This window comes from Sphaerodactylus townsendi, linkage group LG04 (genome assembly GCF_021028975.2).
Source record: "Sphaerodactylus townsendi isolate TG3544 linkage group LG04, MPM_Stown_v2.3, whole genome shotgun sequence".
In the NCBI taxonomy this organism is placed as follows: domain Eukaryota; kingdom Metazoa; phylum Chordata; class Lepidosauria; order Squamata; family Sphaerodactylidae; genus Sphaerodactylus; species Sphaerodactylus townsendi.
Genome location: NC_059428.1, coordinates 94,389,032 through 94,415,618, shown reverse-complemented (window position 1 = coordinate 94,415,618; position 26,587 = coordinate 94,389,032). Strand labels below are relative to the sequence as shown.

The following is a 26,587-nucleotide window of genomic DNA, read 5'->3' as shown; positions in this document are numbered from 1 at the left end:
GATTTCTGTTGGCGATAACATATCTTTTATATAGATAGCAACTCCTCGTTTCTTTCTTTTATAGCCATTATGGAAACACTTTCCTAGGGATTCTTTCTGAATATGGCTTTCCAAGCCCTTTTTAATGTGTGTTTCCTGCAGACATATCACATCACAGTTTTGTTTTTTTAAGTGGTGGAATATAAGTCTTCTTTTACCAGGGTTGTTCATCCCGTTCACATTATTTGAGAAAAATTTTAAAGGCATTTTCATTAATTAATACAGTTACAATTTCAGAAGACAATGCTAAGTTAGTGTGCTAACCACTATTTCTGTATCTATAGGTATCTTATAAGTATAGTTTTTAAAAGGTTTCAGTTGAAACCAGGTGGGAGAGGAGGTACCCAATCTCCTCTTAAACATAATTTTGAAAAGTAAATAGACAAGGGAAAAAGTATAAAGGCAAGGGGAAAAGTAAATAAAGGAAAAAATAGATTGTAATAAAGTAAATAGATTATTAGTTGTGAATTGTAAATTGTGAGGGGAGGCAAATGGAGGGGGTGAAATTCAAGGTATGTTAAATTTCATCTTGGTTGGCTTATTCTTCATTTTAGAGATCTTTCCATGACCAATCATACCAGAAGAAGAAAGAAAAAAAAATCAGACATTGTTTAGAAAAATTAAACAGTGTGTAAAAAAATGCTAAATTAATCAGAAAACAAAACATGACAATCAACATTGTCCAATGTGTCAATTAAATATATCTTTCTATCTCCCCTCCCCCTTTTTTTCGTATGTATATGTATATATACATCCACATTAGCCCTTATAGCTTAACTAAACAGATAAACATCTAAATATGAGACTATTCTCTTACCAGGTTGTTCAACTGTAGTTTCTATACTAGACCCAGTTCTCGCTTATTTTTCCTTAAGAATTCATCTATTTTTGGTATCGAATCAATGTTTACTCTTTTCCCTTTGAATGTGAAAGTCACTCCTTCAATTTGGTTCCATTTATACAAAATGTTCTTTTTCCTTAAGGTATCCGTTAATGGGGCATATTCTTTTCGTCGTCTCCTTATTGAGATAGGGATTTCCTTGTAGATAACTAAGTTTTGTCCTTCTAGTTGGATTTTTTGAGTTGAGTGTTTATGGAGGATTTCTTCTTTTATTGATCTTTTTGTAAAGTTGATCAGGATGTCCCGTGGCAGTTTTTTTTCCAAGGCAAATCTGGAGTTTATTCTGAAAATGTCATCTATTTCTATGTCAAAGTCATCTTCTTCCATATTGATGGCTTCCGCAAGTACTGGAACTATTCTGGATCTTAAATTTTCATTTTCCATTTCTTGTACTCCTCTTATTCTTATAGTTCGTTCTTTTTGTTTTATTTCCATGTACAGTATTCTGTCCTCCAGGCTTTCTACTTTTCTGGTTTGCACTGTAGTTTCCTCTCTTAGATCCCTTACTTGGACTTTTGTTTCATTCATGTCTTGATTTAGCTTCAATATTGTTTCTTCCATCTTTTTGACTTGAGAAACTTCTTCTCTTACTATGAACTATCATTTCAAATGCATATGCATTTCATAAATATAACAGAAAAGGTAAAAAAAACCCTTACAGTTAAAAAGTTACTATTAAAAAATCTGATATATACTCATACATGGCTAAGATCCACATTCCATTTTCTGCTACTGGAAAAAGTATGTTGTAAGATCTTATTTAAGAAAGTGCACTAATGAGAAGCAGCTGTGATGTCGCAACTGCTGACTTTTTAAAGGTAAGACTACAAAATAAATAATAATCAAAAAACAAATCCAAGTATATTTTCATTTACAGGTGTAAGGAAGACAACGGCTCATTTCACACAGCAGATTTATAACGTGTTGCAATCATTATAAATGAATTCGTTTTCCAAGGGGAAATGAGTTCATTTATAACAATTGCAATTTGTTATAAATCTGCTGTGCAGAATGAGCCATAGTCATGACAACCAACCTAATTCTAAAGATCAGAATGAAATAGTATAGATGTCATTAAAATTATAATTTTATGAAAAACTGGAAAAATCAAGTTCTGTGTTTAATCTCCATGAGGAGCAACTCTGTAATTTGAAGATCCATTTTGTCTCCATTTGTAATAAATGTATTTTAAAAATATTTTAAATATGGTTTCTTTTGATATTTGTAGAGGACACAGAACTTTGAATCTTTATCAATATGGTTATATTGGACAAAGTGCTGCACTAAAGGGGCTTCCAGTTGTGCACTTCCGATTTTGGAAAAATGTCCTGTTGGTCCTGCATGTCATTCCCACATACGTGATCAGATACACACACTGCCTTGTGTCACAAGTGGAAAACTGTCTTCTTTGCCATTTAAACCATGTAAACGGGTATACGAACTCCTGAATATTCATGGAGGGTTCACAGGAAGTACAGTGACTGCACTGAAAGTGACCCTGTGTTATTTCATTGGTGGGGGAGGCATGGAAAATATCTGAGTTAATCAAAACCTGAAACCTAATAGTGGTGAAACCTATTAGTGGGATTTCAGATAAGATGTGCCAATATTTGTATGGAATTTGTTTAATTCTATTAGCTTTCAGAGTGTAATCTAGAGCAATATTTATTTTATTACTTGTCACACACACTCTAGGTGTTGGTGATTAATATCATTGATATTTTTTCAAGCCCCTGCCAATGTATAATCTGAAAAACCCCAATTCTAATATTGCTGTAATCTTGCCCTCTCAAAGTCATGAGGACTGGTGGAATTTCTTTTAATCCTAGTTAGTTGTCTAAAAGAGAGGCTGTTCCTGGGAGACCTAGGATAGTGCAACGTATAGTGCAGGGGTAGGGAACCTGCGGCTCTCCAGATGTTCAGGAACTACAATTCCCATCAGCCCCTACCAGCATGGCCAATTGGCCATGCTGACAGAGGCTGATGGGAATTGTAGTTCCTGAACATCTGGAGAGCCGCAGGTTCCCTACCCCTGGTATAGTGCAAGGCTGTATTGTAGTTGGTGGGCTTATGGAATAGTCTGAATGCTAATTTTCTGTCAGCACCAACATAAACTGTAGTATCTGAAAAGTTTACCTCACCAAAGCTTAAAATGTGGCTGAATTTTATAAATTGATATATTTCATTCATCCACTCCACAAACCTGGGTACTGATGTGAAATCAGAAAATATGGCAGATATATCATCAATGTAACATTTATATATGGTAATCTTTTACCAGTACGGATTGTAATTTTTGTTGCAAATAAAATTTATTTCCAGTCTGCACATGAACAGGTTGGTGATACTGGGAGTAATGCTGGACCCCATAGAACCACCTTGATTTGACAGAAAAATTATTGATTGAACCTAAAATAACCCTTTTCCAGCGTGATGCCAGCCAACTCCATAAGGAAAAAAATGGGAGGGCACAATTCTGATCTATTTTGAAAAATCTCAATAAGTATTTCATGGGCTCCATTGTGAGGGATGCTCATTTACAGAGCCCCCACATACATTGTCTTCAATACTGACCCTGGAGGGTAATTAAAACCCTCTAGTTTGCTGATGCAATCTCTAGTATCCTTGAAATAAGACTGGAGGTTGGAGAAATGAGTTCAGATACATAGCCAGAAACTATTGGTCTGCTGGGAGAGGTGAAGGTGGACTTGTGTATCTTAGGAAGTATGTAGAACACAGGGACCCTGGGTGATTCTTTAACTAGAAATTCATACAAATTATCTGTAATCAGATTTAATAATACAACTTTATTGTAATCTTAATGACAAAATATGGTCTGTGGGATCTTTGTATGTAATTCAATTGTAAACGTCCTTCAACACATAATCTTCTGTGTTAAGTACTACCACAGTTTCCCCTTTGTTGGCTTATTTAATTGTGATGCTCTTATCATTGGCTAAATTATGAAGAATCAGTTATGAACGATATCTGTAAGTTAGGTTAGTATCAGGACCAGAGTATTTTCATATAATAAGGTGCATGATGTTGAATCTTAGCAGATCTGGGTCTGATCTGTGCCTGGATCTCTACCTTGACTTCCATGATGTCTCTGAGCTCTCTTTCTTGATTCCCATGGGGGAAAAAAATAAGAAATATAAGTGCAACAAATAATTTTGATCCTAACATGAATTTATTTAGGGAAATGGAAGAAATGTAAAAAGAAATTTTGAAAATGTTCACAAACATGACCAGGCTCAGATCAAGTTGTGACCATTTGGTTTGATTCTTCTTTTATTTCAGGAATATCAAATTGATATATTTTTTGCTCAGACATGGACTGACAGCCGCCTTCGTTTTAACAGCACCATGAAAAGAAGTCTTACCCTCAACAGCAATATGGTTGGGTTAATTTGGATCCCAGATACTATCTTCAGGAATTCTAAAACTGCAGAAGCTCATTGGATTACTACACCAAATCAGCTCTTGAGAATATGGAATGATGGCAAGATACTGTACACATTGAGGTAGGAAGTAAACATTTGTGCCTAAACATTTAAAGATTTTTGTTTACTCTTCCAGAGATCTTTGCCCAATTCTGGCATTAGTACAATCACTCTAATCCTGAGGATTTGGTTTCCTATGCTTTGGTAGCCCTCAGAGTGGCTTGTAACTGGGAACAGTTCCTCGCATGGTGACATAGAGTTGGAATCAGACTAATGTTTCCATGGTGCAAATACTTTTTCCTGTAAAGCATGGACTTTCACATCTGCCCTCTCCTCTGGCAGCTGGAAATGCCCCACAAAATCCTTTTTCTGAGGGAGAGAGGACTCTTAGGAACAGGACTAGGAAAGAACATGTTAGGCTGCTGCAGAAGGGGGGAAATGGAGCTCAGCAGGTAGAAGCCTTTGTTCCTCTAGAAGTGTTCATCTGGATGTGCTGCTGACATTATTTTTCTCCTTTAGCAATTTTCAGTGTTGAGGTTCTAGCTTTCATGTTCTTTGAGGTCATGGTGGAAAGGAGCAATACTTTGTGGCTTCTTCATACTGTGAGGGCAATCCATAATGCAACATATATAAGCAAAATATATTTAAAAACTATACCATAACAAACTTCTAAAGAGCTCTTTTAACAATCAAACTGCTGAAATGCCTCCATGGTAAAAGACATAATCTTTTCGCTTTTTATCGCATGGACACAGTAACTGCTATCTGATTTCTCCACAGGCTTACCATCAATGCTGAATGCCAGCTGCAATTACATAATTTCCCAATGGATAAGCATTCATGCCCCCTGGTATTCTCCAGCTGTAAGTACCATCTACAGTATATATATCTACAAAGCTTTGCATAAAATCATGAATTTGCTAGTTCATGGATCAAGGTATTCACTTTTGTATTTGCTGAATGTGTACATTTTCCCATCTGCCTTTGTGGCAGGACGTTTAAAGCTTGCAGCATTGTGACAGAATGGAAGAACTGCTAATAATTTCTTGTCTCATTTACAATGGACTCAGGAGTTGAATCTGACTTCTATTCACTTAAGGTATCATGTACATACAATGAAGCAAACAAAAAAATCTCCAGCTAAATGTGGGATGTTGTGGACGGAGTTACAAATAAAGGCACATTCATTTTCTAGTGTGTTACAGGTTTATACCAGTTTCCTGGTGTCAGTCAAAGCAATATAGCATCTGTAAGCACAAAATGTCTTCCTTAGCTTACCACTTACGAATGGAAGGTATTGTCTGTCTTTTTGTGTATATGAGACAGGAAATCTTATCATTGTTGGAGGAGCCCTCAACAGCCCTGCTACCAAAAGGAACTCTGTAGAGAAATGGGATGCCATATTTTAATTAACATTTAGCCCCAGCTTGAGAATGCATCCAAATATGCATTCAAATACATCCAAATGTTATCCAAATATGATTAGCAATGTTTCTGTTCATGTGATATTTTGTTTGCTGTGTATGTTAGCCAGAATAATATGCATGAAAGATCATTTCAGGAAGACCATTGCCAATGTGACAGTAATTCTTTCAAAACATGACTATTCTGTGTTTCTTCACCATCATTATTTAATTCAATATCTCTTGTGGAGGAACCAAACTTGCAAGATCACAGAGATCCAAAGGAGTGGATCTGAATCCTGCAGTATATAAGGATAGTGTAGTATCTGTGCTTATAAAGAACTGCTGAATTATCAGAAAACAGTGCTATTTACTTGACAAATTGACCTGTGAGAAATGTACACAAGATGTTAGTGAGCAAAATTTTGTTGAACTAGTAATTTTTCATTTCAATATTTAAACTGTAAATTTGGCCTTCAATCACAATTTTAAAACTAAAATAAAAGAAAAATCAAGATTAACACAGGTATTTAATAGTCTGAAAAGTGATACATGTTCTTAATAAAAGAATATAATGGTGCAATGAAAAGTACCTCTGTGTATTATAAAGGAAACATAATATAAAGGATATGAATCAGAGCCCTCTGAATAGCCATTATCCACCTGATGAGAGCTTCCCAAAGTCATTGAGGAGTAGTGGAAATGAGAGTTCCAGTGTGCAGCTGAACAACATTTCAGTGAGTGGGGGAATCTATCAATATGTAATCTCTGAAGCAAACTATTCCAGTCCGTTTCAACATTCTAATAAGAACTTTTCCACTATTTCTCTGTTTTCTAGTATGGTAGTGGCCAGAGCCAAGCAAGGCACCTACCTCCAGCTGCAGTCTTGCCACACAGTTCAGCTGATTTGCAGGGACACACCTACATGCCTTAATGGTAGCCAGAAGCCAGGAGGCCTGTAACCAGTGGTGGGATTCAGCTGGTTCACATCACTTTGGCAGAGCTGGTTGTTAAATGGTACTTGTAAACAACCAGTTATTAAATTATTTTAATCCCACCACCAGAACTTGTTGTTAAATTATTTCAATCCCACAGACATTAGTAAATGGGGGGGCATCATTGAGGGAGGAGGAGGGAAATAGTTCTGCAGGAACCAGATTCAGAGGGAGAAACTTGCATTGAGGAGGCTGCTTAAGTTCTCAGAGTCAAGGAGGATGTAGTCAGGGCTGCTGAGGGCTATTCAGACAAAGGGTAAGAAGGATGAAAGGAGCAACTTGATGTGAGGAGGAAAATGAGATTAGACTCAACCCCCTCCCCTCCATAACCCTCTGCAATTTGGACAGAGGGCAAATTGTTCCCCCTGCTGGGGAGGATAATGACCTGTGTGAAGAACCAACCCTTTCATACCCAAGTCTTCTGTTTAGGCTGTTTAGTCAACATTCTCTTTGGACTATTTGTGCAAGACCACTCACTCACAGGCAGAAAAATGTGATTGATTATAGCTTGGCTGAAGTGTCTTCCTTATGGGAATACTCATCACTATAGTGGTAAACCTGCTTTCTTAAACAATAACACCAACAACGGTGCATGTCACTTTATGGAGTTACATAAGGAAAAATAGGAGGGTAAGTGCCAAGTGAAATCTTTGTGGGAGATGTAAGTTCTAAATTGGGATTGAAGAAATTCAGAATGGCCACGTTATGTAGGTATTCTTTTCCTGGCATAAGGAACAGCAAAGGAAAATAAATCCACATACTAATTACAAAAATGACTGTCTAAAGAAATATTTGGATTGAATTATAGAAATCTCATACAGCTCTGTCGTGTCCTTTAAACATGAATTGCAGAAAACCAAAACAACTTCCCTGTAAACTCTGCAGCTATGAATTCAGAGATCGCGTGACATTTGCTTTTAAAATTAAAGTGCAAGTCTATTAAGGAGTTAAATAATCCAAACTTTATGGTTTATGGCTCTGTTTAGAAAAGAAAATCTTCAGTTCCTACTGAGCTGACATAAGGTACATATCGTCCTTACTCTGCTGTTTGGATATAACTGAAGTAATATTTAGTCGTTTTCAGACATTACATCTATGTGTATTGAAAGCCTTCCAACTGTGCATAGATTGTCCTGATACGTATGGTCACCATGTTGTTGAACAGGAAAACACATTATTTTGAATGTTTATACAGTTTCAGTAAGTATGAACTGACCACCAGATTTTTCAATGTTCTGATTAGTATGTATCAAAACTATATGCAAATATGCCTCAGAGCCTTGATGATAGAGTAAATGTTCAAATAGTTCTAAAATTTGGTTAACCTGAGCTTTGTGTCAATGTTCTCTACAGAAACAAAGCACAATAACCTTCCTTCCTTTTTCTGTTTAATTATTAACATGATTGTTCAGATTTTTAATTATTAACATGATTGTTCAGATTTCAGTCCCATCATATCATTAGGACTCCATTTAGTTTGAATTTGGCAAAATAGTTTTGTTTTGCTTTTAAAATGCATTCAAAAGCCATGGTAAATAGTCTCTGTAATTGGCTTAAGTTTTGTACATCCAAAGGGTGCATGAAAACAACAGCTGATTCTTTAAAAAGTAGGATTTCCCCATCTTTAAAAGTGCTCTTAACTGGATATATTTCCTTCATTTAGAACTGGGTGGCTTTTAGTTATCTAAGCAAATTTTTAGTTCTAAATTATAATTTAGTGCTATAAATTTACATGTAGAACATTTATTTATTTAAAATTTATTAGCCAATTTTTTACCTTATAGAACTCAAGGCAGATACAGAGTAAATAAAATGATTATAAAAACACATAGAAGACTACCATTTCAACTTAATAATTAACTTGTGATTATATTTTCTTTGGCCCATTCCCCACAACACAAATAGAACGTCTTGAGGTTGGAAAATAAAAAAAAGTTTCTTGCACAACCTCTGCACAGTTTTTTCCCCCAAACCATTTTAAAACACTTTCTTCCAGCCTCAAAACATTTTATTTGGATATGCTAAACTAGCAATCTTTTTTCTCAATTTTTTTTTCAAAATGTTCGCTGCTTGCTGTGCAGAGATCAGAAAATGTTTTATTTCTCCTGCCCAATTTTGAAGCTCTCACTTTCATTTCTCTGCTACCTGACATTTATGGCCTTCAGTAATTCTGAATGCTATCTGCCATTTGCTGAAGTTTCCTACAGACGTTTGTTATGGACTGCAGAGAAAAAGTGTTTTGAAAACTGTGTGTCAGCCTGGAAGCTGTGTTACGCAAAAAATATACACAGACTGAGAATTGGTGGTCAGTTATTGAGGGGCCAAGGCTGAGGGGCCACATACATATAACCAAGGAGGGATGTATTTTCCAGAAACAGGGAAGAAGAATCCCTGGGTACCAGTTAATCTGGGGCCGCTTCCGCATGGCCATGCTGGGGGTTGGGTTGGCGTACATGACGCCGACCCAACCCCCCCAGGACTGTTCGCACGAACGGTTCCGGGAACGACAGGGAAGACGGCACCGCAGAGCGCCGTTGCCCAATCGACATATCTTCCCTGCGACCGTCCGGCACGTCGCTGAGGCCAGGGGACATGTCCCCTGCCCTGCATGACCGCTCCGGAGTCGAAGGGCAGGGGGGCATCTCCCCAGGCCTCGGCGACACGCCGGAAGGTTGCAGGGAAGGTAAGTCAATTGGGAATGGGGGGAGGGATGGCGCCTTCCAGCCACTGCCATGCGAACGGCTGGAAGCTGCCGTTTTCCAAAAACCTCGCTCAGGGATGCCAATTTGCGCCACTTGGCCAACCTGTTTAGGCTATGATGTCACTTCAATTTCTGTTATCCAATCTTTGGAAGTTATTGGTCATGAGCAGGCTTCGAGGGATACTTTGAGCCTGCACCCCAAAATTATGATTGGTTAAGAAAAGGAACTCTCAGGATGCAGGTAAATATATGTATCTGTTAGCCTGTGTTCTGTGTTCAGGTATCATGGACAGACCTTGTCAGGTTGTGCCAAGACGCCAAGGAGCTTGTTCTTGGAATCATTCCTAGTAGGGACATGTTAGTTATAAAGATTGTTTATATATATATATATCTTTTAAGAATTTTGCCTAATGCTATATGTAAATACTAATTGTTCTAGTTATCTATGCTCTCCAGGATTTATGTTGAGTTATTAAATGTATATGTTGTTCATGTTCTTTGGATGTGAATGGATTGCCTGGAGAAATCCTATCCACATTTTGTCCAAGGCTATTTTAGAGGAAGCCAGTGCTGAAAAACATCATTGGGACAGCTGTCAGACAGATAGAGTCAGAGGGAGTGGTGGAAAAGCACAGACACCCCACACAGATACTCATAGATTTCCTTTCCTGCAAAAGGATCCAGGTTTGTGATGGCATCTTCTACCATAAAAAGAAATCCCAAATGTGGTGGTGGAGGTAAAAAGCAAAGGTTTTAAACAATTTCTTCTTCTTTTTTCTCTGTAAAACACACTGCAACATGGAAACCAAAAGGTGAGATTGAGTGAGGCAGCTATAGCAGTTGAGGACTGAGTTTGTGACAGAAATGACTTTTGTGTGTGTGTGTGCAATTGCAAGGATATATTTCAGAGACATCTTTCTAATTTCAGCATAGGAAGTATCTGTTAACATTATTTATTTTAATTTATTTTATTTAACTTAATATCCTGCCCTCCTCTGCTCAGTGTGGCTTATAAGCATGTTTAAAACATATCAATCCACGTTAATAAATTAAAGATTAAAACACTTCAATAAGCAATAAATACACTGATGGCAATTTTAACATCTCATCCATATCTTAATCCCAAACCAGTTCTAAATCTTATGGGTGAGAGAAGAGGGGGTGTAAACTCAGGGGGGCAGGATGTTTATTTTATTGATTGATTGATTGATTGATTGATTATTTAGATTTTTATACCGCCCCATCCCCCAGGGGATGTTGCAATTTAGAGGAATGTATGCAATTACCCTGCATTGCAGGCTATCCTTTGGCAACAGTGTTTAAAATTGAGTGTGTGTGTATATATAAAGTATTGTAAAGTCTCAGCCAATTCATAGCGATCCCCTGGTGGGGTTTTCAAGGTCAGTGATTAATCAGAGGTAATTTGGCATTGCCTCCCTCTGCAGAGTCTTCCTTGGTGGTGTCCCTTTCAAATTCTTCCCTAGCTTAGTTTTTGAGATCTGATGAGATTGAGTTGTATTATTCCATTCTTCATCCTCAAATTGATTCCTGAGAATTCTGAAAATAAAGCTTTGAGATTAAAGCAGGACATAATTTTGAAATTATGCTGGGATTCAAACATGCCTAGAATTTTACCGTGAATATTAAACATCTCCAAATGTCATTAGGAAAGTTTAATTGTAAGGGGAAATCACACACACACACAAATCTTTAACTCCTGAAGATTAATTTAAAACAGTTCAAAGGCAATTTTACTACACATCATGTGTGTTTTTTTCCCTGGGAGGAGGAAGGTGGAATATAAATGTTTTAATTAAAAACTATTCATGTGTGAAACAAATTCTAATCTTTTTTCAAGCTTTTTTTTTTCAGTGTTGATTTAATCCAACAAAACATTTAACGGCAAGTGCTTAAGAAAAAAGTCAAATTGTGGCAATATTAATATGCATTTTGCATTGAGTTTAAGCTAGGACAATTAAACATTCACAGATTATTCTTCTTCTATTCAGCAGCTGTACATTGGATGCCATGAAAAATAAACTGCACTTAGGTTTCAATAAACTTGGTATTTATTTCTATGATGAAATATTCTGAGAAAGCAAACGATTCAGACTAAAACAGCCTTTTTGTTTCTAGCATGATAACCAAGAACAAGTAGGCACACTTACTTTCGAGTATATCTCATTGAATGTAAGAGACCTCCTTCATAATAAAAATGCGAAGAGCTGAAATGTTAAAATCATTTCTTCAAATATTCTTTAACAAATCCTATTTGTTACTATTTGACCTTTGTCCTGAACAATGGGAGCTTCATTTTTAAGACAAACTACAGGGAATCTTCTTATCTATGCAGAAGTTTAATCCCTTTAAAAATTATTGCCATTCACCTGTTGACTTCAATTATATTTTAATCGAGTTCAACAGATTAATTATCCATTGCAGAAAAATCCTTTTATTGTTTTATGGCATGATGTATTTGAAACTTATCAGGTATTTCCTTAGTGTTGTTTTGATAAGAAAGTCCAAAAGTCTTGCAATGGACCTATTCTTATCTAAGTCTGTCATTACTACTTGCCTATTTGAATTCTTTCTCCCTTAGGTTATATTTACTTTTTGCAGCTGGTGATATATGTACTTCTCCCATTTCAAATTGTAACTGAATTGCCAGCTAAGAGAACTGTCAACCTAGGTGGGAACCTGCTGACTAGTTCCTACTGTAAAACATGAACAGAATTTGTTTTTCATTCAAATCTACTTTAATCTGAGGCATGGACACTCATTTGTAGCTGAGACAGAACTCAACAAACTCCCCAAGGTTGGCTTTTAAAGCTCTATGGGAACACAAATGGGCTAACCCTGAACATATCAGTCTAAGATATCTAGATCAGGGAACTGGTTGAATGGGGTAGGGAAGAAGAGGGTGAACCTGGGGACTGTATTCCAGTGCTGATGGGCAGGGGGCACTATGATGTTTGGGTGCACAGAGATAGATTTCAGAGAAGGAGCCCTAGATTACCCCTTCTACTCAGCCCCCCATTCCTGGGAAAGCAGGAGTGTATGTCTTCCAGGTCGCTGGCCTGGTGCTGCTGCTTGTTAATGCCAGGTCAGTCCAAAATAATTTTTCCTTATCAAGGTCTTGATCATGGATGAAAGGGCTAACCTGGTGTGCATCACAGAGATCTGGGTGGGCGAGCTGGGGCCAGTTCTGCCCCACCCAGTTACTGTGTGCATCACCAGCCTAGGCTGGTGGGGTGGGATGGGGGAGTGACAGTGTTGAGATTCCATCACACTCACCAGACAACCTTCCCACCCTGGGCCAGTTTATTCTTGGTGCTTGGCCAGAGGGACAAGTTGAGACTTCTGCTAGAGTACTCCTCACCCTGGTGCCCAGCTGCCTCCCTTCGGAGACAGTCTCGGAGATAGTGTTGGGGACTCCCAGTATAGTGTTTCTGAGAGATTTGAACTTTCCACATCAAGGATGCCTCTGATGGTTTAGCTCGGGACCTCATGGTCACCATGACAATTATGTGGCTGTCTCAATTTGTTTCTGGTTCAACACATTCCAGTGGATGTGCTCTCAACCTGGGCAGTTTGGAGGTGATCAGCTAGTTGGGGGACTTAAGATCACTCCCTTCTCATGGATGGATCATTAGCTGGTAAAGGTTGGGCTTCAGACATCACTCCCCCACTGCAGGGGTGGGGACCAATTAAGATGGTCCACACTTGGAGGAGGATGGAATCCCTAGGATTCCTGAGAGCTCTGAGAGATTTTCCTGGCATCATGGCCTGTGCTTCTGTTGAGACCCTGGTCTCCCTTTGGAATGGTAAGATCAGGAGGGTCATCAACACGATCACTCCTGAGTCCCCTTGCTTTGCTGGCAGAGACCTTAGGACCCCATGGTATACTGGGGATCTGAAGACAATGAAGCAGGAGTGGTGAGAGCTTGAGTGCAGGTGACGGAAACTGCATTGTGGATCTAACCAGGCACTGATGAGAACCCATTATCAGGCCTTCAAAGTGCTGGTGAAGAAGGTATATTTTTCTGCCCTCATTGTGTTTGCAAGTAGCCAGCAAGCAGAGTTTTTTAAGGATGGTTAATGGTTTGCCAGGTTACCCTCTGGTATCTGCTGTGATGATTTTGCTGCACACTTTTGGGATTAGATCACTCAGATCTGCACAAGATTGGATTTCACTGTTGAACAGCAATATGTGGATGTGGACAAGCTGCTTGCAGTGATGCAGCCTACTACTAGTCCTCTGAACCCTTGTCTATCCTGCTTTGAAGAAGGAGAAAGTGCCAGCCCTTCTGAAAGAGGCAGTGGTCATTTGCCCACTCTCCAGAAAGGGGCAAGATATTTGGATATCCTGAATTGGTCCATAAAGGTTTTGGGGCATGAAGAAAGGGTGTACATGGGAATCCTCACTGAGTTTTGGGATAGATTCAAGTGGTACCCTCTCGGATGGACCCGGAAGTGTTAAAAGATCTGGGCACTCTATGAGAAGAGTGCAAGCCAAAATCCAAGGAACAGTTATACCTGTAATGATTTGATATAGTTTTCCAGTGCTCTTGTTCTGTAATGACTTTAAAATATAGTTTGGTAAATAAATATCTTTTCCAGATAGAGAAATAAAGGGCAGAAGTGATGGTGGGAAAGGAGTTGAGGAGGAAAAAAAAGCCCTCTTTTATGCATAGAAATCCCCCTCTGTCTATCAGACAAAGACAGTGGAGGGAAAAGAAAACTCTTTTATAACCCTTACTTGAAGAGTTTAATAAAATATTGATGACTATTAATATCATACTGTGTATGTTTATATATTGATAGATGTCCATCCTGTTGGAAAACAGTCAAACAAAATTATATTATCACATTAAAATAAGGTGGCATTGGTTGTTGATGAGTCAGTCTTTGATATAACGTCTAGCATGATTCATCCTGGTAAAAGTATGAGCTCATATTGTTTTGTTTGTGGATGAGTGTTCTTGGAAAGGTGGAATTAATTAGCAAGATCAAAGTATCCCATAAACAAGGGTTTTTTCACTGTTTTGCTATATTGTTTCCTCAGGACTGATGTAAAGCTTAAATAATGATGTCATCTTCATGCATCTAACTCAATTAAGAATAAGGCTGCACTAATTGTTTATTGTGAGCTTGTTCAGGGAGGAAATTGTGCTCTCAGTGGAACCTGAACAAAAAAACCTATTTTTAGAATCTGTTGGGCTGGTGTCTTGACAACCAATTTTAGTGCCATTTTTTTCTTTTGATCTTAGTTTTTGGTGTGGCCTCAACTAAAGTAAGTGTGATGATGTCACTTAAGGCAAATATAATAATGTTAGAGTGAGAGCATTGCTTGATAAGAGACAGATCATGTTGTGTAAGGCTCTGCAGATCTCCGTTAACTTGCCTGTAGGTAAGTTCACAGCATGATGTGCAGTCTTCTCTGTCCAGTTGCAAGCACTCTGACAAAAGAAAGGGAGGGGTCACTCAGTGTATCACACTAGGGATGTACCTTCAGACCTGCAGACAGAATTGTTATTTTGAAAAGGCAAGCTGCACTATGATCTCTCCCTCCCTCTTGGCAAAGCATTTACAAATTGACCACATAGGGGGAGAGATTGCATTCTGTCAAAAACTGCTAAAGGACAGTGTTTATATCTTAAAATGTTTGAGAAATTACTCCCATTTTGCCTTTGTCTAGTTAAGAATGCACCTACTGGTTCCAGTACAATGCAGGAATAGTGCCATGGTCGTAAATACAATTCAGAACTCTTGCAGACGATGTTGCGTCTGAAAATGTGGCTGGAAGACATGTGATGTATCTGCCTTGCTGTAGATGGGGTTAGTATTTTTAGTTATATGCTGGAAAAGGATAGAATATAAAATAAGTTTGTATGAAATGTTCATTTCAAAAAGGATTTTTTGTTTGTTTTCTCTCTTCAAGTGCCATCTTAAGCACTTGAGTTACATCCTTCTGAGCCTATTGAATTCAACGCTGCTTAGGATTGCACTGCTAACAGCTGCCTAGTAAAGGACACCCTTCAAATATGTGAGGGCCTGGATTCATTTCCCAAGGTGTTTTGAATTTTGTAAAATGGGTGTTTTAAATCTGCTTATTTTTTTTAAACTGTTGAATACATTTCACAAAAGTAGTGAATATATTGTATGCTTCTACAGTGTGTCGGACAGCTTGTACAGCAATACTGAACATTACTTGAGCCATTGTTCATAAAAAAAAGCTTGTGGGGCGCCAGCAACCATCATATAAGTGGCATGTCCAGTAATGAGTACCACATGAATCTTTTGTTTTGTATATGAGAGTTCCTTCTAAGTTAAGACTGATTAAAAAGTAGGTTTTTTTTCTAGAGTTTCCTCTACAGCACAACATTTCAGAGATTCTGTGTGGAAAAACAGCTTTTGGTATATTGTGTGGATGGAAGAAAAGATATCTGCATTTCAATTAAACTTTACAAGATGACCCAGTGCCAAAATAGGGGAAAAGAAAAGTAAAGAAGATGAAAACTGAATTTTCCTTGGAGAACTGTAAGAAGTGTTAAAAGGAGTGCAAACAAGGTGAGAAGCAACATAAGTGCCAGCGAGACCAGCGGCACTATCACTGAAGCTCATACAACACGAGAACAGTGTCATTTGTATCTGTTGCTATTCATGTCAATGGGATCTAGCCTACATCAGTATGCTGGCTGTTTCCCAAGATCCAGAAAGCAATAGTGAAGCTTTAATTTTTTGAAAGCATGATACTGTTCAAATGTTCACCTCAAACTTCCTGTTTCAAGGACATAAGATGACGCAGTCCCACCCCTACTCTCCCTATGTTGGCACTATTGCAGTGTCCTGATCATGGGATCTTTATGGTACTGAGAAGTTTGAAGGAGCCTGTTGTTTTCATATGATAGGGAGGTGAACACAGGGAAATGGTGAGCTCATTAGCAGACCTCAGGCAGTGGCTGTATGAACACTTGTCAGGGATGCTTTAGGCTGATCCTGCACTGAGCAGGGGGTTCAACTAGATAGCCCACATGACTCTTTCCAGTTCTATGATTCTATGATGAAAATAGTGTGTGTTCTCTTCAGGCTGTCTGAGCTGGGGTGGGCACAATCTGCCATCTCTGTAGCATGCATGGGCTGATTTTACTGGTACATACAAAAATCCACAACTAGGAAGCTCTACCTGGTCTATTTCTGTGTCATCCAGTAGACAATATGATCCCTCCTTATCAATTGCCAGTGCTCAGAAGCAGCAGTCTGGTACATACTGGCATACACGTACCCAGACCCTGGCCAGTAGAGTCAGAGTCACTTAAGATAAAAAAGATAAAAAACCATTTAAACATCTTTCTGTGGTGGTCCAATCTGATGACAGTTACAAAAGAATTTGCAAGCTGTATTTCTCATAGTTCTATTTAGCAATCAGATATGTGCTTATATAGATTACAATAACGAATCCATGCAACAGGTTTTTAACTTTTTTTGACGGAGACTCCAATTGATTTTTCTTGTTGTTCCAAATTGAGGCTTACTTCAAATTCTCTCTCAGACCTTGTCTGTCTCATGAGAGACATTGCACTAAAATTTGTTAGCTCATTCCCATCAGCTAGGGAACTTCAGGCTTAACTCTGGGATTTGCACTATGAGACTCTATTGATTTACGAACAAAACATAACAATCGCAGTCAGGCGATATTATCCAATGGTCGAGATTTTTTTTTTCATAAACTGAGCAGTCAGTGCTTAGGTTAGACAAAATATTTACAAGGAATATACCAGAACCCTAATGCACCACTGCTAATTCTTATTCTCTGTTGTTATTTATTGTTCCTTGACCAACACTATTCATTACCACTTCAATAGAAATGAAATACTGTGCAAATAATACAATAATCTTTTTGCTAATATACAATATAGAATTACAGAGTCTTAGGCTTTATCTATTATGCAAGCACATTTGAGCAGCTGGTCTTTAGTTAAATATGCAAACAAGGCAAAATCCTTTCATGGTTCCACACACACACACACACACACACACCCCCCAAACAGTATAGCAAGCCCTTGAGAATCAAACAATGACTGGTGAGACTGTCAGCAGCAGCTTGTGGAAGCCAGAACAGCAAAGAACTGGGGACAGAATTTTATGGTAAAAAGCCCCATCAGCACTTCAGTGTTTGTTTCTGTGCCAAGTGGGCTGGAATTCCTGGAGAAAAGGAGAAGACATGTCCGTTTCCAGGTGCAGAGATGGCTACTTCAACTCATACAGCAACATTTTTCAAGGCCCAGCATTATCATGCCTTGGAATTCCCATCATGAATGTAATGAGGGTGAGGGCTAGCGATGCTTGAATGCTGGTCCTTCTTGCACAACACAAATAAAATGTTTTCAGGAAGGAAATAAAACATTTCCTCCACAGAGTTCCACATGGTTTTTAGCTTAAAATATTTTTATTTTCTGCCTGAGGCTTTGAGGCCTCGTAGCACTGGAGCCACAGAAGTTTTTTTTTAAAAAAAATTGGAACAAACACAAAATGTTGGTCAGGAATTACTTCAAGGAGGTGAGTGCAGACAAACGGTGGGTTTTTCAATGTTTTCAAATGTTTTCAAAACATTTTCAGGGGCTTGTAAGGAAAGGGCCACTGACTTGTTCCACTCATGTCCTGTTAGTCAATTGTGAACAGGCAGCCAGTTTTCCAACAAACTGTTTGTCAACATATTCATGGCTATTTGGCAGGTTGCTTCAATGATGAAAGCATGATGAAGAGAAATGGTTCCTGTGAAGCACTCCAGTTAGCAGTGTTTTGCACCAGTTAAAGATTCTGAATGCTTTGTATAGGCAGCCCCTGCAATGTAAATCTCTGATTTAGTGTTTTATGATATGCAGGAAGGTGGTAGCCTGAAAATGAGGACATTTAAAACAGCTCCATTTTCAAGGTAGTAACCTGGTGGGATTTAGATCAATAGAGCTCCAAGCATCTGGACCTGGCCCACCCCTCCTAGTGGAGGGGGGAGGGGAGAGAGGGGTGACATGCAGGGAGGGGAGGGAAGGGGCCCGACATCTGGCCCTGGCCCACCCATCCTAGTGGAGGGAGGGGTGGCATGCAAGGGAGGGGAGGGAGTGTGGGGTGACATTCAAGGGAAGGGGAGGGGGCCCGGCATCTGGACCTGGTCCACCCATCCTAGTGGAGGGAGGGGGAGGGGACAGGTTAAGATAAAGCTTCCCTGGAGAAAGGTGGAAATAAGCTGTAGGGAATTTTTATCTATCAATATATTTTTTTAGATTTATTAATTGCCCCTCCCACATCTGGCTTGAGGTGATGTACACCCAAAATTACAATACATAAAACCTGTTTCGACAAAGAAACCATAGTTTAAAAGATGAAACAGTAATCAAAATAATAAATAAAATAACCCATGTAGTTCATAGATCAGGAATTAATGAGCCGGGCTACACTAAAAGCTATAAAAACAAGCAGGAGAAGTAAAACCCACCCATGGGCTAAGAAAACACATAGCTCCAAGGGAAACTGGTGGTCAGCCTCAACGGAATGCCTGGCAGAACAGTTCCATTTTGCAGGCCCTGCAGAACTCCATAAAATCCCACAGGGCCCTGATCTTCTCTGGGAGACTGTTTCACCAGGAGGGGGCCAAGGCCAAAAAATCCGTGGCCCGCATTGAGCCAAATGGACCTCCTGTGGGCTAGGGGTAATTAATAGTCCCTCTGATCTTAATGTCCACTGTGGGTTATGATGGAGGAAGTGGTCACACTCCTGGGCCCAGACTGTAAAGGGCTTTAAACATCAACGTTAAAACCTTGAATCTGATCCGGCTTTCAACTGGTAACCAGTGCAGCTTGCGCAACACTGGTGATATATGTGCATGACAAGGCAACCCCGAGAGGAGTCGAGCAGCTGCATTCTGGACCATGCTGGAGTTTCTGGGGGGGACCATCACATGGATCACTGTGGCCAGGTCAGAGAATGATAAGTAGGGGGCTAGCTGTCTCACTTGACAAAGATGAAAAGTTGCCAGTTGTACAGCCTTGGTGATCTGGACCTCCATAGACAATGTAGAGTCCAGGATCACCCCCAAACTCTTGACCATCAAGTTGGTTCAAGTGGAGCCCCATCAAGGGTCAAATGCCATCCAGCCATCTCTCCCCCACCCAGCCACAGGACCTCCATCTTTTCTGAGTTCAGTCTCAGGCAGTTCAGTTTGAGCCAGTCCACCATGGCTCCCAAGCATTTGGTCAGTTGTCCTGGGGTGGAAGACGGGCAGCCATCTATCAACAAATAGCTGTGTGTCATCGGCATACTGATGGCAACCCAGCCCAAACTCCTGGGCCAACAGACCAAGGGGCTGCATATAGATGTTAAATAACAAAGGAGAGAGAACCACCCTTGGGGGACCCCACAATCTAGGGGGATCTAAGAGGTTAGCTCTCCTCCCACCGCAACCTGCATTGATTGGCCCCAGAGGAACAAGTCCAGCCATTTCAAGGCTATACCCTGGACCCCCATGGATGCAAGGCAAGATGTCAAGGTCAGCAGTGTCAAACACTGCTGAGAGATCGAGCAACAGCAGCAGCACTGACCCACCACGATCAAGCTGTCTCCAGAGGTCATCTGTGAGGGTGACAAGCACCATCTCCATCCCATGACCAGACTGAAAGACAGATTGGAATGGATCCAAGAAAGATGTGTCATTTAGGAATGCCTGCAACTGCTCCATCATGACTCTCTCAACCACCTTCCCCAGAAACACCAAATGGGAAACTCGTTGGTAGTTGGCCGGATCTAGTGGTTCTTTTCCTGTCAGTTTTAAATGAGAATACAGAGTCAATGTCCCAGTGGAATTCTCGGCTGGTGAGGCTAGTACAGGTTTGCTAGCTAAGGCAGCCACCCCCACCCCCCACCCCCCACCCCCATGCCATTTTGGGCTGGTGAGCTCACTGCATGCTCTCCAGTTGAGATACCCATCCTCTCTGTGCCAATCAGGGCTGACGAGCCTGCTGTAAGCTGGCCAGCTGAAACAGCTATCCCTCCTCACCCTGCCTGGGCCCAGCCTGACCAAGTCACATTTATGACTTATCCAGCCCTTGCAACGAATGGGTTCGAAATCCTCACACTACACCATGCTGGCTCCTGATGATGCATGCAGAAACACCAAATCAGTAAGTCTTAAGACAGAATATCAACATGTATAACACTTTTTGTTGTAACAATCTTTTAAAAGCTCCAGATACACTGTTAAGGAGGACTGTGACTGAGGAAGCAGCTATCTTTTTTGTCCACTTGTCACCTTTGAGCTATTTTGATTTCAAAAGAACAGTCCACTGAATGTTTGACTCCCATGAGAACCACCAGTTAGCAGGATGCCAGTTGGACTGGGTGGGTAATCTAATTTCCCTGCATCTGAGCACCTTCTCTTGCAGAAAGGAGTCCATTCTGCTTCCTGATTTACTAAAGATCCAATAGTGAAGCAGTGGTTGAGATGAAAACCAGACCAATTTGGAAAAACTCTAATAATGCTGGAGCCTGTTGAACATCAACTAGAGTTCATTTTAAGTCTACTCTGCAGAAGTGATAGTAGTAAAGAGCACTCTGTCACCATTGTACTCGCTTGGCATCAACTAGTGATGTTGTTGTGAATAGTTAAGGACCTATTACAACTAGGTCCTCAGAAAAAACTAGTGAACCTCTCAGCAACTGGCTATTATCTACAAAGTGCTCTGTAGATAAAAGAAATCATGTTAGTCTGCTTGAAAATCCACTTTAATGACAGAAGGGATGACTATTATTGAGGCTGTAATTTTCAGTTTTTGTGTGCATCACTTTTGGCTTATGAAGCCAAAGCATATAGATAGAATTCCTGTCCAGCTTCTTACCCAACCCTTGCCTTTCTTGGACAACTACACTTAAGTTAACCTAGCAAGTTTCCATGATAGCAGAATGAGAATACATTTCTGGGTTTCCCTGATCCTAGTCTAACTTTCTAGCCACTACATTATGCTAGGTGTAGATAAAACAAATTACCTAGACTCCTTTCAGTCTTATGGGTTTTTTTAAAAGAACATCTCTCCCTCTGAGCCTGCATTGCAATTCTGGCAATCTTTGCAGCTTAGCTCTGCCTTCTTGAAAGACAGTGTTCTCTGTGACTGTTCCTGTTTTACAGAAAGGCCTCCTGGATGCTTCAGAGATTAAGGAAGTTGTGTAAGGCTGTGTTGAAGGGATGAATTTTGACAATCTAGGACAAGTAGAATGTTTGTAACTGGAAATATCTGGTTGGAAGATTGTGTGTGTATGTTGTTGTAGTAGAAGTAGTGTGGAATTATGGAATTGTTAAATTATGTTTGTAATTACGTTTGTTCTATTTTGTAAGACAAATTACTATCTGTTTGATTTAACTTGTAAAAGTTATAAAGCTAAGTAGCAATGTCTATAAAACAATATAAAATGGTTGTCTGTTTTAAAAGTCAAGGGAGTTTCGGCTTGCGAGCCAGCAAGGCCGAGTTCATGGGTCAGGGTTGCAGAGGAGTTGCTGCAAGATAATATTTGTTTTTCAGATAGACCAGATAGGATATTTTGCAGTTGTTCTTTGTTTGTTCAGGGCCTGCTTGCCAAGATGTGTTCTGTTGAGTTCTTTGTGTTAGGACAGTCCAATCAAATGTGTAATATGTGCCTAAATTATAATCTTGCCAATCAAAGTCTACCACTGTTATAATGCAGAAGGAGGGGCAATATGAGGTATTATAAAGTAACTTTCTTTGTTTTACTCTGGGAGCAGAGTAACTTTCTTTGTTTGTGTATGTTTCCTCCCCCCCCCCCAAACTTTCTGTTTGCAAATATAAAGTTTGACTTCATTAGACAAATCATTTGTCTGGAGATTTTTATTTCCAACAGTAGTAGTAGTAATCAGAGGCATATCGGGGGGAAACGGTGCCCAGAGACAATTGTCTCTAGGCACCCCCCTCACTGCTGCCCCCCCCCCCGCTGCCCCCCTTGCTCTTGGCTCCCAGCTCCTAGCTGGCAACCCCTTCTGGCCTCCCCTCCAGGAGCACTCTGGCCTCCGAGAGCTGTTTCTATAAGCACGGAGTCTGGGGGAACAGGGCTCAGTGGGTGGGGCCATGCCTCCCAAAGCCCTGCCCCCAGCCTCAGTGCTTATAAAAGCAGCTCTCAGAGGTCGAGACACCGCAGTCTCTTCTGGCCTCCCCAGAGGTGAGGGCAGAAGGGACTGTTGGCTGGGAGCCCAGCTGGGAGCAAGGGAGGATGGCAGTGGGGGGGCAAGCGGGGGCAGCAGCTGGGTGCCCTAGACCCTGCCCATGTCAATGACAACATGGGCAGGGTTGAGGGTGCCTGAAGACAAGGCAGCAGGACTTGCCATCTTCCTGGTCATGTGTGGGGCCGATTTGGTGCCCCCGACATGACCAAATTAGTGGTGTCTGGGGACAGAGGATACCCCTTGTCCCCAGGTAAATATGCCACTAGTAGTAGTCACAAAGAGGCTAATTCTGTACTACTGTTCCACTGAGATTTTAAATTGTATTTTGTGATGTGTACTTTTTTTATTCTTCTTGTGCAAAAAAAGCAGGTAAAATATGTTTTGTGGTTGTGTGTTGCTATTTTGTATTTTAAGTTTATAACCCAGCTTAAGTACTTCATACAGAAAAGCAGGCTAGAAATTATCTAAATAAATATTCCATGTTATTCCTAAGAGCTATCTAGAATTATTTATCTAGTCTTTACTGTGTGTGCATTTAGCTTACTGGCTAATATGAGATGTTTCAATATTCTTTATAGATATGGCAAATAAATGCAGAATCTGGTATCTGGTACATAATGAGGCATTTTGAGAATTTAAGAAGGGTGTTTTGTTTTGTTTGCTTGTTTGCTTGAGTTATTTTTGAGCTATCAAGATGTAAGGGTAAAATCTAGTCTCTCTGGCACATATCAATTACAATGTTATGTGCTGTTCTGGGTATCTATGTTCAGCTCCAGTCATGCAGGATAAAGGCCACTGAATATAATTCATAGCTGAATCTAGAAACCAAATGTATCATTTCCTCAGTATTTCTGAAATGTTACTTGTGAAAGTTAATAGAAATGTTGGGTTGATTAAGGTTTTCAGCAGGCAGGTGATGCATCTTCAGTGCTCTGTACATTTTATAAGATTACTATTCCCTGTCAAAAACATGATTGTTCCTGAAGCAGAATATATACACCAATTAGCTTGGGCTTTCTAACAACAATGATACAGGCAGCACCTTCCTTGGTAGACGAATTCCATCACCATCACTCCTACCCCCTGTGATTCCAGAATGATCGATTTTGTGAAGATTTTTAGGTTACTATAAATCCGAGTGCTTTACCACTCCAGCCCTAAAGATAGTACTTTGGAAATAAATGCTGTTATTTTGAGAGTTTCCATTAGTCCAGTTTATACCCCAAGGAAAAAAGGAGCTCTAAACACCCCTTAAATGAGCTGAATTTTCCTTAGTGTAAAAAAGTCCTTCCTTCAAGCTCTTCCATTTGTTATTGAAAGCTTTCATTGTCTGTCTGTCAGGCTGTAACACAAGTGGATTTTAAAACGTAATCATTTTAATGTCCGGAGAGAATCATTGGTACAGAGAAAAAAAATCTGTGGCTTACTGGTAAGATACATTGTGTTTCTGGGATCAACTACCTTTCAACCTCTTGCAAAACTGCGGGAATTGCAAAAGCACTTTGTGGTATTCATGGGGATCAGCAGTGGAAAGAAAAAAGCCAGGTGGGTTAGTGGAAATCTTTTGGTGCCTGGATCTATACAGTAAAACTGAAAGAATGAAAATTGCAGAGACCATTGAGCATGCTGCACTTCTGCATTTTTATCAATGTGGAATATAAAATCAGCAGTAAAACAGGATTAAACTAGATGTTTCTTTTTTATTTTCAATTAGCAAACACTGCTACAGAATCCTAAAAAAAATCCAGACAATGTGCAGAACTACCACAAGGCCAAAAAAATAAAATAAAAAATAAAAGAGTTTTCAGGGGAAACTGGCAATACATATTTTCATCAGCACTGATAAGATAATCATATGGGAGAAACAGCAGACTACATTGTACTAGGCAGAAGCCTGTTATTTATTTATTATGTATTCTACGTCTTTCTCTGCCTTCCTTCAGGAAGCTCAGAAAAGCATACAAGGTCCCAATTAGTGTTATTCCCTCAACTCCCCTGTGCAATCACCAGCTGGCAACTATCAGGACCTGGGGGATGGGAAAAGGAGGTACTGTCAGCATAATAGGATTATGTCATTTCCAGGAAAAACCTGGAAACTATGTCAGTCTAGGAATCGCTGGAAAAGTTATGGTAAGATCATAACATTTCCAAGAGTGGACTGATAGGACTTCCAGAGTTTTTCCAGAAATAATGTAACACCACTGCTCCAATGAAGAGTTTTTAAATGTTTATTTTCTGTTACTGGAATAGCAGAGAGAAATGTGCATTGGGAGGAGAGATACACTACCCCCACAAAAACCTGACACCCCTGGTCCTGCGAGGTAGATTGGACTTAGTGTTGCCAGTTCCAGGTTGAGAAATTCCTGTAGAGTTGGGGGTGAAGGTTGAGTAAGATGGGGTTTGGAAAGGGGATGAATCTTAGTTGGGTATAATGCCATAGAGTTCACCCTCTGAAGCAGCTATTTCCTCCACGAGAACTGTTCTCTGTAATCTGGAGATCAGCTGTAATTTTGGGATATATCCAGGTTTTACATAGTGTGTGATATCTCTAGACTCCTGCATGCAAAAGTAGCTCCATTCATATCATGCCTTATGTGGGAAAGCTGATCTGGAGCTGTGAATGTCCTGGGAACATTCAGGGAAATCTTCACATTTTGTAAAACTGCTTTGAAACACACACACACATTTTGTGCCTAAATTAATCTGGCAGATTTCTTGTCATCAGAGTTGATTTTATATTAAATGCTCTGACCAAAAATGCTCAAATGAGTTCTTATGCATACTGATCACTTTGTGTCTGCCATATGTCATGGATTAGTTTAGCCTTTAGGAATATTATATTTTGAACAGAGCAGATGTGAAGCTTTCAGAAGCTGAATTTTTTCCCCTAGAGGAGAATACCATCAGTACTTTGGGAATGAATGAAAATAAGTGATGAGCAGCAACCTGCAGGATTTGGTTGGTGCCTGTAGCCATAAAATTAGTTCATAAAAGAAAATGAAAATTGGTTTGCCAAATGTTGCTTTATCCACACTTTAGTAATAGCCTCAGATTGTCATGATGGGAAATACTCTGACTTTATCAAGTTTGGACAGGAAGACTTTTAAGTTAAGTTATCAAATGTCCTGTATGTACTCTGGGCTGTACCACATGCACAGCTTACTCCTGATTGTCTTGGCATTTGATCCACTAGCCTTTAAATCAGTTCAGGAAAATTGTTCCACATGCAGGCCCTTTCCTCTGAATCCCCCTCTGCTGTGGACTCTGCATATTTCTTCCACCCAAGGCCAAATAAACATTAATATCCAGCGAGGGTGCTGGGAATCGCACGAAAAGTTGTGGGTTTGTTTAGCAGACGCTGTATCTGTGGCTGGTAATTCAGAGATCTTCGATAATTTGTGTTGGAGCTCATGGTTTAGTTCTAGTAAGATGCCTGATGCTGATTCCGTGGCTGGCATCTTCAGAGGATCTGAAAATGCCAGCCACAGATGCAGGCGAAACGTCAGGAGAGAATGCTGCTAGAACACGGGCATACAGCCCGGAAACCACACAGCACCCAAGTGATTCCGGCTGTGAAAGCCTTCGACAATACAATCACTGATAACATCATCGGTGGCATTACAGCACCAACCCCTCTTTTTAATTTTTTTCCTCATGGAGTCTAGCAGTACTACACATAAATGTTAGAGACATTCCTTCCTTCACTAAAACTATAGTTACTGGTGAGTCTTTGTTGACTGACTGGACAATCAGCACACATGTGGAAAGGCCAGGGAAGAGAATGCTCAACAAAATGGCTCCTGACCCTGAATTAACCAGAGCCATTATAAATAATTTGGGAAACAACACTCATTCGATAAGTTGTAGAAATTAACAGAAGTAG

The 26,587-nt window shown here is 39.9% G+C and overlaps 1 protein-coding gene across 1 annotated transcript in view; it reads left to right on the top strand.

The window, feature by feature from the left end:
• The window catches only part of GABRG3 (gamma-aminobutyric acid type A receptor subunit gamma3), a 450,076-nt gene that overhangs the window by 226,129 nt on the left and 197,360 nt on the right, over positions 1 to 26,587 (top strand). Inside the window, exons 4-5 of the mRNA XM_048493606.1 lie at positions 4,241 to 4,464; positions 5,164 to 5,246. Of these exons, the coding sequence (XP_048349563.1) occupies positions 4,241 to 4,464; positions 5,164 to 5,246 (307 nt within the window). The remainder of the gene's footprint in view (positions 1 to 4,240; positions 4,465 to 5,163; positions 5,247 to 26,587) is intronic.